Here is a 12417-nt window from a genome sequence, read left to right on the forward strand (position 1 = left end):
TTCTGAAACAAACAATACATTTAAGAGAGACTTTCCTGGGCCCTACTGGTATTTATCCAGTCTATTAAAAACAGTATTGTTGTCTTTCGGCAAACAAGAAAACCATATTTCATTGCCTTTTGTCAAGTACCCACTCCTGGGCTAAATCAAAACAAAAAATCAGTCCTGGGATTAGAGGCTAATAGCAAATATAGCAACAAGAAACTTTCTTATTTTCCTAAAGAGGACACCTGGGTCAAGGGTATATTAAAGTCAGCACTCAAGAGGTTTCCCTGCAGACATAGACCTTAACTTGTTGCTTATTACATCTCCAGTGTATCTTCTCCTCTAAACATTCTGAGTTCTCTGACCTTGAAGTTAGCAATTCTGGTATATTCAATGTTATTATAGCTCCCACTTGAAAGATGGCGTTTGAAGTTGTTCCATTAAGAATTCTTGGTAGCCAGTAGCCACTTCAGACAAAAAAGGGAATAACGGTCCTTCTAGTATAATATTAACATAAATTAGTATTTTAGAAAAAAATCGCTATACAATTCTGGGAAATAAGTCGAGGTATTATTTATTTACGTTATATTTACATACTTACAAAGCTGGTTTTCTCCAACACATCATCCTGCATAGAACCTTAAAAATGAACACCAGATTCTGGGAGTAAAAATCCAAGTTTAATAATTTACGCATAACCCAACAGCCTTCAGAACATAGAATATTATCAGTTTGGCTTCACAGAACAGAAATTCCTGTAAGAATTTTATTTAGCCAAGAACATATTAATTTAGTTGACCCTGAGTATATCACTAATTTGCATAATTTTTGAATAGATGTACATAATACACATTAATCTGTACTCTTATCTACTTATATGTTCTATCGTACTACCGTTTTGTCTATATTCATTCATCTCGATTTTCTACCTCATTAATCCTTAAGAGAAAGAGGAACAAAGAATGGGAAGTAATAATGGTAACAGATCAGAAGAGAAAAGTACTAGTATTGCCTAAAGCTTTCCAACTCCAGAAGTTTGAGGCACAGTTCTAGGTCCAAAGTTACCTGATAAACTTAATAATAGGATCTTGAACTGAAGTTGATGTTAAATTGCTCTTCCTGCATTTTTTCCTGTTGTTTTTTTTTTCCCCCCACACTAAATTCAAATAAAGACATGTGCAAGCTTATAAAATTCAGTAAGTAGTTCCTGGAGCACTTCAGAAGGGGGAAAAAGAAATCACAAAGACAACCAAAACAACACAGAGGAGAAGTACTGTGTAGGTTTGCCTAAGAAGATTGAGGGAGAAAAAAGCAAATAACCCTCCATCCAACTCTCACTAAAAAATGCTACTGTAGGAGTTAGAAGGAAATGAGCAAGAAACGAACAGGGGCAGTTGGACACTTGGTAAAGGGAACCCTGGTCTTCGACTGATGACTAGCATCTTATGCCACAAAACCAACACTAGCAGACTGGCTGGCTAATGGTGCTATGGGATGTGAGATAGAGTTACTTTCCTTGCCCCTTGTACAACACCGAAATCTAAGGATGAGAAAATAAATAAGCAGTTGGGAAAGCTGAGCGTGTGGAGTCAGTCACACTCTAAGGCCTTTCAAAGATAAGTCTGGGCCAAATAAAGAATCAGAAATGGCCAGAACCAGATCATGTATTTCGTTTCCATCTGTCCTTCCCTAATCCACCTCCTCACCCACTCACACTGTTCCAAAGAGCAAAAGGTTTACCAAATTACCAGGTGCAGGAAAATCACCTGGCTTCAACCAGGCCATAGAATAACTGCCACTGCTATCTGAAGATTCTAGGAAAATAGCCATCTAATGGGATGTCTGTTTGTGATTTTATGAAAACCACTCAAAACACATCAAATATTTGAGACTTGGTAAAATAAAAACAGAATTAAAACTTAGACTTTTTAGGATCTGTAAAATTTCCCTGTGACAGGAGAGAAAGTAGCAAAAATATTTTAAGTATGGGAATATTTTCTTTCATCCCGGTGATTAGTCACCCGGCAATGCCATGGTAAAATGCTGTTAGAAAACGGTAGCTTTTGAAAATAAAGGATAAATGCAAACGGTAGAGAAAGGTTTTTCTTATTCATGAAAGATAGAGAACACACAGATGAACTATTCTATAAACACCAATAAAGAGGGGAAGAAGTATTCTGTTCCTGTTATTCCACAACTGGTTACATCTCTCTTCTCTCTCACTACTTTTAATGACACAGAAGTCTGAATTTCACTGAACAATCATTATACAGTGCTTGGAAATTAACATATATAATAGCTGCAAAATTAATATTTACTCATCTCATCCCCAGGTAAAAAACAGCAAAACCAAAGAAGTACTTCAAATAATACAAGCAAACATTACGTGATGACAATGTAGGATAAGAGCTTCAATCTTTATATAAGATTGTGCTAATTCTTTTACATCTGAAGAACCGCACAGAAGAGTAAATAAAAATTAAATTGCATTTATATAAGAAACTATCTTCAAAAAGTTACTTGAACTTGCATACATAGAGTTGAAAAATGTAAGACAATACTATTTAATTTTATTAACATATAAATCCCCAAATGGTAAAATATATTATTTGGAAGAAACAGAAGCTTTCACTAAACACCAACATAATGGACTAAGTAAACCAGACTGAATATAAAAATTTTCTTTGAAAACTTCCATAAAAAGTAAAGGCAGTATAGCACAGTTAGAAAAGCAGTGTTTAAGGCAAACTTAGTAAGAAGTAAACTTAAAATAGGAGGCATACAATCCCATAAACAACAAAGTAATTTCTTCTCAAAAATTTCTCTATTTCTCTATTAGTGGCAATATAGAGGAGTGGAAGCAGAAATAATGGCTGTTGTCAGTTTAATGGGAAATACTGAATAGCATTGTTTAAAAATGACCCAAATGTTTGATTCAAAATATGCTTGCATCATTTGCCACCTAATTGTCATAGAGCAATGAGAAAACAAAATGCATTACCTAGTGTTCAGAGCATAAATCTGTAAAAAGCCAAAACTTATTTTTGAAAAAAGGAAAAAGTAGAATTATTTAGAATTATTCAGACTGTGTGTACATAACCAAAAAGAAAGCAATGCATCCTGTTGTTTTGGCCCATGTTAAAAACGTGCACAAGTGGGTGTCAGGCTAAACAGCTGAGCGCAGTGCTCAGCACCAGACCTGAGATCACGTGCACACACAGAAACTTCAAAGAGTGACAGGAAGAGATTAATCACGAATTAAAAGAAACAATGCTTTTAAAGAATATCCAATAAACATGTTCTTTAATTAACTGTCTTCTTAAAAAACAAAATAACGTACACATCATTAAGTTAAATGTCTCAATACATGAATTTGCACCGCATGAATTTGGTATATCAAATTGTCCTATAAAAATATTTATATATATTCTTTTTGGAGAACTATGATACATGAATTATAGTCATAAAAAGGATCTGTTTCTTTTCATCAGCTGGCATGACACCATGCGTTTCTAGAAAGAAAAGCTGCAGCCTACAGGAAAATTGTGGAAACAGCTGGATCACCGAGGCTCCCAGTTTAAGAAGGGACAATCTCTACTTGCCCACCAGGCTCGAGGTGAGGACGGCTCAGTCCCCTAGGTTAAGTGTCTTCTCACATGGTCCTGGGCGGCAGGCGCTGTTTATACATGCCCGCTATTGCTCTGGCTGCACTGTATATCATCTGTCGACGTGACATGCCCGTGAAAGTCAAGTGCCAATCAGTCCGGCTGACATTTGCTAAATTCTTTTCCAGGACTTCGCCCACTGTCACCAAAAGGCCTGACCACCTCAGATTGTAGTCCTCGGGAGTTAGACTTTGAGCCTATGGAAAAACGAAACTGATATTATTTATCATTGGAAATACAGTGGTACCTCAGTTTTTGAATGTCTCCATTGACGAACATTTTGGCTTACGAACGCCATGAATTTTATGGATCTATAGTATCATTAGATAGTAAAATTCATACTAAACTTGCAGTTTTAGGGGTTGATTTTAAAGGTCTGGAACGGATTTAAACCATTTTGCATTACTTTCTAAGGGGAAACCGTGCCTCGGTTTTCAAACGTTTCAGAACTCAAACAGTCTTCCGGAATGGATTATGTTCAAAAACTGAAGTACCACTGTAGCTATAAGTGATATTTCAAAGTCTCTCAAGTTACTTTTAATAGAGATTATGACAAACTCAGAAAAAAACACAGCTAATGCTGCCAACTGCTAATGTCTGCGTTTCTTTTACCTGATTGTATTTGGGGGATGGACAGTGTATCTCACTGGGAAACATTTCCCTTATCTAGTACTGTGAGACAGAAGGCATGTAAATCTGCCCTTCAAGCTCTGTTAATTACACATGCTTTATGGGAATCAGTAAGACCCGCTGCCCACACAGTGTAGTACAGAAGCCAGAGTGCTGGTAGGGACACAATCTCTGTGCCATAGCCTTACGTGGAGCATAGACTGGGGCTTACGGCAAAAACCCGTGAGTGCCTCCGAGCAATGACTACTGGATTCTGGACTAGAGAATTTCCATTTAAGGGACATTTACTACCTTGCTATTGGACAGTATTAACTGAAACTACTTCTGTGACTGAAGGACATAAACTGATCTTAAAACTTTGAAACCCATCCTGCCTACGGAGATGCTGAAGAAACACACTAACAGGGATGGCAGTGCTCACAGGGATGGCAGCACTCACTCAGAAGAGTTCCGTAATAGTACGCAAATGGCTTACACAGGATCATGCTGCCTCAGAATGCAAGGAGAAGATACAAGCAGGGAGTCTCTTTTTTTCTATGACTAACTCTGGAGCCACCAAGAGCTGCTGGGCCAACTGCCACGTGGACAGTTCCCTGTGAACAGCTCTCAACTGAACAACAAAGGGCAGCTTGGTTTACAGATGGCAGTTCCAAGGTGAATGGACAGCACGTCATTTGGAAGGCCATCACTGACTGAAGGTAAAAACAAACCAGCTGGGTGGGTGGAAGTGCATGCTGTTTTCCCAGCAGTCATGGAAGAACTGGACAGTGGTAAAATCCCGTCTGGTTTTTATCACTCATGGGTAGTGGCCAACGGCCTGGCCGTATGGTCAGGTGGGAGGGTAATGGGAGCTGAGGGCATGGTCCACAGGCTAAGGAAAAGGCACTTGCTAGACTAGTGGTGCAGCCTGCAACCTAGCCCAGCACAGGGGCCAAACCCAATGTTCCTTCCAAAGGTGAAAAAGTTTGGGTATAAACGGAGAGAAGGAAAAACAGTAGCTATGGGTAAAGGAATGAACAAACGGTTTATGTAATGAGGGAAACAATATTATGCTAACAACTCAAAAGGCTCAGTGCAAGAGATGATACTATCTCTTAGCTCAATTATACAGGCATACATCATTTTATTGCGCTTCACTGTATTGTGCTTCAGATATCTGTATTTTTTTTTTTTATAACAAATTGAAGGTTCGTGGCCATCCTGTGCCAAGCAAGTCTATCAGCACCATTTTCCAACTGGCTTAGATGATGGTTAGCATTTTTTTTTTAGCAATAAAGTAATTTTTAATTAAGCTATGTACATTGTTTGCACACTTAAACTACAGTACTGTATAAATATTACTTTTCTATGTACTGGGAAACCAAAAAATTCACATGACTCGCTTTATTGAAATGTTCGCTTTACTGAGGTGGTCTGGAAAGGGCCCCGCAGTTATCTCTGAGGTGTGCCTGCACCAGATGCCTGAAAGGCTGAAGCCAGCCATGTATTGCTGACACCACTTCTGCTTTCGGAACCTGAACAGATCAAATAGAAGCCAGACCAAAAACCTGCGTGGCCTCTCCCTGGGAGACACTTTCTCATAAATGGCCTGGATAGCTAGCTATTAATGACTCAATGGGATTCTAGCACTGATCTTTATGATTCACTATAAGATCTGTGTCTAAAGACCAGGAGGCAGACTGTAATAGTGTGATTTATAATAATACATATTTGGTCTCCATCCCAATTTCTGGCACAGAACTCCTAAAACTTGGAATTTCCTAAGTGGTAAGAGCTATGAAGGTGTCTTGTTATGTTAATGAGATGACTTTTGGAAAGCTTCATGAAGGTAATTAAGGTTGAATCATAGGAAACTGCCAATATTTGACTACTTGTGACTTCAGAGACAGCAATTTCATATGGTTCAACCTAATTCTTTTTTTTAATTTTATTGAGTAACAGTGGTTTTTCCAGGAACCATCAGCTCCAAGTCAAATCGCTGTCCTTCAACCTAGTTGTGGAGGGCGCAGCTCATCTAAGTCCAGTTGCCATTTTCAGTCTTTAGTTGCACGGGGTGCAGCCCACCATCCTATGTGGGAATTTAATCGGCAACCTTGTTGTTAAGAGCACGCACGCCTCTCACCAACTGCACCATGCAGTCGCCTCTCTGGCAGCTCAGCAACAACGCAGCTCAAGTTATCTTCAATCTAGTTGTGGAGGGTGCAGCTCATAGTGGCCCGTGTGGGGATCGAACCGGCCACCTTGTTGTTAAGAGCACGCGCTCTAACCAACTGAGCTAACCAGCTGCCCATCAACCTAATTCTTATTCCTAAATCAACTGTGGCAATTTATACTTTCCTAGAAAACCAACCACGTTGTCTAATTTTCCTAATTTATTGGTATAACAGTATGCATAATGTTTGCTTACAATCTTTAAATCACCTTCATATTGGAGTGAGTTTAATGTTAACATCTATGAAAATGCTTTCTTGAACTTCTGAAAAGGAACTGTGGTATAAATAAAATTCAATACAATTTCAAAATTCTAAGCATCTAAATTGTGGATGCTTAGTCTCCATCTCAATTGTAAACCTCTAGGCAAGAGAGTCACAAGTTGCTTTCAGGGATTCTATGAACACATATGCCAGATTTGTATCTGAGGGCATCCATGTGTTTTCTTGGGCGAGTACCCAGCAGCTTTATTAGCTTCTCAAATGCCAAACTTTGAGACAGTTTTGCAATAATATTTGACAATATACAGAAGTACAAATGTGATGAAAATTTTACAAAATGGGGACAGGGAAAAAAGTCAACAAAAATACTACTTATCCCAATGTAAATATATATTATATCCATTTAGTTCAAGAAAGAATTAAAGGTAATGTAAAAATATAGAAGGAATCAAAACCATTATACATTAATGCTTACAGTCTTCTAGAAACAATGTAGATAGGGAAATACGTGCCTTTCACTAAGGTTTCTAAACTTTTTTTAAAAAACAGGTTTCTACTTGTTACCAAAGATGAACAAACTAAGAGAGGAAGATTAAGACAAAGAAAAAGGAAATGAAAGTAACAGGAGAAATAAAATGTGGGATAAAGGGGAAACTAAATGAAAGGTGAACATAAAACCAACAGAAGAAGTAAAAGTTTTTGATTTTAGGGTAAGGAAAACAATCATATAAAAAAATTGAGGAAAATAGTGACTAACCGTGTTATATGAAAAGGTTTACCTTTTCAAAGACAGTTGGTAAACAAAAGTAGGGAGGTATGAAACTTGAAACGAATAGGAAACTGAAAAACAAAGACTATTCCCAACAAAAAATATAACCACATTTTTATTTTGAAGACAATATTGCAAGTTTCTCAGGAAAAAAAAAAGATAACTAACCTGTTGTACAAATTCCGAAGGCACTGGTGTGGCTTGTGTAAATGTTTCTAAATGAATGCCATGGACAGGATCTTCAACTATCAAACAACCAATGTCAAACCATCTGTAACAGAATATGAGTTACAAGTTGTTTATGTACTAAGTAAAAGTTATAGTGAATAGAAAAAAGTAAAATTAAGTACTATCATTCAAATAAAACATAAGCAGATTTCAAAAATAAAATGTTTTTCTAATCAATTTTTAAGAGGACAATCCATAGAAACAATGTACCGTGTTTCCCCCGAAAATAAGACCTAGCTTGACCATCAGCTCTAATGCGTCTTTTGGAACAAAAATTAACATAAAGACCCAGTCTTATTTTAATATAAGACCCGGTCTTATTAATTTTTGCTCCAAAATATGCATTAGAGCTGACTGTCCGACTAAGTCTTATTTTCGGGGAAACACGGTATAAAATTACCGTTGGCTTAAACTCAAAAGGTGAAAAAGAATGGGAAATAACAATGAAAAAAATAACCGAAAATCATTTATCATGGAAAGTTCCTTTTTTTGCTAAGATGAGGGTAGAAGAATGGGATGGGGTACTCATATGCAACAGATAACTTTACTCATTTGAGCACACGCAAATAGTTTGTCATGAGTAATATTTAAAATATCACTTGAGAAAATATGGGAAAATTTATATTACCATCTCTATCATCCACATAGAACTAGAAAAGTTATTAGAAAATTAAAAAATAAGGTAATTCAGAGGCAAAAAATCCTTTCCTCATTCTTGATAAACCCTTCTAATCACATTTTCTGAATTGTTCACAATCAATCAATCTTTGAAAACATCTTCATGAAATCAAAAAAACTTACTATTTAAAGATACTTACAAATTATAAAGTGATACATTTTAAAATCGACTTAAGTCAACTATAACCCCACCAGCATTTTATAACTAACCAGAATCATAAAACTATCAGATGCTCTGAAATCCGAATTTAAGTAACAGGATATAGCAAGAAAATGGTTCAATGTCTATTTAAAAAATTATGTAGATCTAAAAGTATAATAAAATGTAAAGTGGATTAGGAGACTTATTTAGATATTCAAAGAAGCAAGAACAAATAGAACGAACAAAAAACACGTATAAAAAGAGTAACATAAACACCCTTGCTGAGTGTTAAAATGGCAGTTAGTAGTATTTGTATCTGTGGTATTCATATCTGACAACTGTTTTAAATTAATATTAAATAATATTTTATATGGTATACTAATAGTTTGCTAAATTTTGTTTTGTATGGTTTGTGTATAATGCAGATGATACAGAATGCCTTTACTGTAGTGACTCAGCTGTTGGTATGGACTTCCTGAAAAGCAGTTATAGACGGTAGATGGAAACAGACTTTTGTGATGCCAGTGAATAATACACTTTAGAAAACTTCAAGATCCCCTTCAACTCAATTAATCTAAAAATGCAGTATCTGTTGTCCCCACAAAAATCTCTTCCATTTCTTTCACTACTAGTGCTGTTTGTTGGGTGAAGAAAGTTCTCCTCCCGACTTTCAACTTCACCTCATGCACCACTCCAGGAAGAGTGGTAATCTCCACTGATCACTTTCAAGGATATCACTGAGGAGCTCTCTCCCTTTCCTCCCTTCCCTCTCCAAGTGCTTGGTAAAATAAGATGGACTTGACCAATCCTACATGGAGGCCACTTTGACTTGAATAAGGCTTAAGAAAAATTGTGGTTCCAAAATATTTAGACTTCAAATAGCAGAAAACATTTCAAAATTGAATCTGGAAAACTGACATAGGTGTGTCAATTTGTATTTTACAAAGATGGACCATCTCCTATCACCAGTCAATTCACAAAAGAAAGGATATTTTAACACACTTTAGCACATTTAACATATAACCCAAGATTTTAATATCTGACAGGTTAATCTCAGAATAAGGACAGTCCATGCTTACAGACATTTTTCCATGTGTGTTACACAGCATGCTAATTTTTCTCACGTAGCATGAACTGATGCAAAGTTCATCACAGCTAGTTCTATACTGGCTCTATTCTTTGCTAGGGGCCAAACACACTTGGGATTTCTTCTTTTGGCTGACTTGCTCTTCCTGGATTGGTCTTTTCTTGCCTCCGTTATAAGCATTCATTTCCTTGCATTCATCCTCCGTGCCTTTATTTCCCGTAGGAACCACAGGGAGAAGTAGCCAAAGAAGGAAATATCAAGTATTTTGGATCCTGGGTTTGTCTGTTCTCATGTACTCCCTCTGTCCCCTTTGTATAACTTACTATCACAACCTTTTTGTCCTCTCTCCTCCTAATCCATACTAAAAACCATCAACAGACTTCTTAATACCATTTACTATTCCTAACCTTCCTAATATGCTACTCCTCTTCTGCTCAAAGGAATTTGGTAGGAAAAAATACCACATCTAGGCATGACGGAGCAGTTTACAGCAGGCCAATGCTCCCCATGAAAAGCTGGATATCGTATAATTAAAGGTATCAAAGAGTGATAGACTCAAGGAGGACAAATGGAGTAACATTCCAGATGGAGAGAACCATTCAAAGGGGAGCTGAAGATGTTCAACGCATACTGAGTGCAACTCAGCTTAGTCTGTATACTACACCACCCCCTTCCACACACCCACAACTCTATTTATTAGAAGAAAGGGTGACTCTTCTCAAGATCATCTGAGGACTCCATAGTTTCTTATAAACAATATCTAACTTTCAAAGATTTCTAGGCATTCAGAGAGCAACAGATCATCCAACTAAAAGGAAAGGCCAAAGGAGACCCACATATTGGAATTATAGTTATTCTAAAATCCTGTCTACTAACTTATATATTCAAGAAAAGAGAAGTAAAAAAATTAGTCAAAATAGATGAAAAGATACAGATATACAATAGATAAATTGAATCTATTAAAAAGAAACGAATTTAATGTATGTGTGAATAGCCGCTGGACACAGCAGAAGGCAGGATTATTGAACCTGAAGACTGGTGAACAGAAAATACTCAAACTGAAAAACAGAAAAAGCAAAGGGGCAGAGAAAGCAGTGACAATGTGAGAAATGTTCACCTTTTGACAGTACGTCACAAGCATGTAATTGGTCCAAGAAAGAGAAAATAAACTCTTTCTAGTGTGGATTAAGGAGAGAGGATATAATGGCCTAGTGAATATATAATGGCAACAAATTTTCCAAAACTGATTCAACACATGTAAATGACTGTGTTTGCTACTGGTAGTCAATTACATCCAAACCAATATACCACTGTATCACCTTATACTTAAACTACTATGTTCTGACTATTAACAGATTCTTAGAACACAGGTTATTATTCATTTTATAGTTAAAAGGGTAGAAATGTGAGCTGAGCCACACAGGTCATATACTTAGTTAAGTAATATAGATAAACCAGAACAAACTTTTCTCTCTGGTTCTAAAACTGGATAAATTTTTTGCTAGATATTCACTGTGAGCCTCCTAGACCCAATTCTACTTTGCTCTTAAGGGAAACATCATAAGCCTCTTACTGAACAGTTATATGCCAAGAAATTGTACAACCTAGAAGATATGCATAAATTCCTAGAAACATACAACCTGCCAAGACTAAATAATAAAAGAAAATTCTGAACAGACCTATTACTAATAAGGAGATTGAATCATTAATTAACAAACCTCCCAACAAACAAAAGACTAGGACCAGATAGCTACACTAGTGAATTACACGTAAAACAAATATTTAAGGAAGAATTAATACCAATCCTTCTCAAACTCTCCCAAAACATAGAAAAAGGAGGGAACACTTCCAAACTCATTTTACAAGGCCACCATTACCTCGATACCAAAACCAGATTAGTACACCACAAAAGAAATATACAAGCAAATATCCCTGATGAATATAGATGCAAAAATCCTCAACAAAATATCAGCAAACCAAATTCAATAATATTAAAAGGATGACAAACCATGATCAAGTGCAATTTTTCCACAGATGCAAGGATGTTTCAACACATGCAAATTAATGTACTACACCACATTAACAAAATGAAGGCTAAAAATCATATGATCATCTCTACAGATACAGAAAAAGCAATTGACAAAATTCAGTATCCATTTGATCAAAAAAACTTTCAATTAAGTGGCTACAGAGGGAATATATCTCAACACAAAGGCCAAATACGACAAGCCCACAGCTAAAATCATCTTCAATAGTGAAAAGCTAAAAGCTTTTCCTCTAAGATCAAGACAAGGATGACCACTCTCACCACTTTTATTCCACGTGGTATTGGAAATCCTAGCCAGAGCAATTAGGCAAGAAAAGGCATCTATGTCAAAAAGCAAGAAATCAAACTGTCACTATTTGCAGATACATGGTATTACATACCGTTTCTCCGAAAATAAGACCTAGCCAGACAATCAGCTCTAATGCGTCTTTTGGAGCAAAAGTTAATTTAAGACCTGGCATTATATTATATTATATAATATTACATAATATTATATTATTATATAAGACCCGGTCTTATACCCAGTTTTATATTATGTCTTATATAAGACCGGGTCTTATATAATATATAATACATATTATATACATATTATATAATATATAATACATATTATATAAGGCCCGGTCTTATATAAGACATAATATAATAATGCATAATATATAATACATATTATATAAGACCCAGTCTTATATTATAGTAAAATAAGACCAGGTCTTATATTAATTTTTGCTCCAAAAGACGCATTAGAGCTGAT

The 12417-nt window shown here is 36.2% G+C and overlaps 1 protein-coding gene across 1 annotated transcript in view; it reads right to left on the reverse strand.

Annotated features, from left to right (window-relative positions):
• Positions 1 to 535: 535 nt before the first annotated feature.
• The window catches only part of PRRC1 (proline rich coiled-coil 1), a 31967-nt gene continuing 20085 nt past the window's right edge, over positions 536 to 12417 (reverse strand). The window contains exons 8-9 of the mRNA XM_081052979.1: positions 7650 to 7752; positions 536 to 3847 (exon numbers count right to left, since the gene is read on the reverse strand). Coding sequence (XP_080909105.1) covers positions 3638 to 3847; positions 7650 to 7752 — 313 coding nt within the window. The 3' untranslated portion in view covers positions 536 to 3637. The remainder of the gene's footprint in view (positions 3848 to 7649; positions 7753 to 12417) is intronic.

The sequence above is a fragment of the Rhinolophus hipposideros genome, assembly GCF_964194185.1.
Source record: "Rhinolophus hipposideros genome assembly, chromosome: 7".
In the NCBI taxonomy this organism is placed as follows: domain Eukaryota; kingdom Metazoa; phylum Chordata; class Mammalia; order Chiroptera; family Rhinolophidae; genus Rhinolophus; species Rhinolophus hipposideros.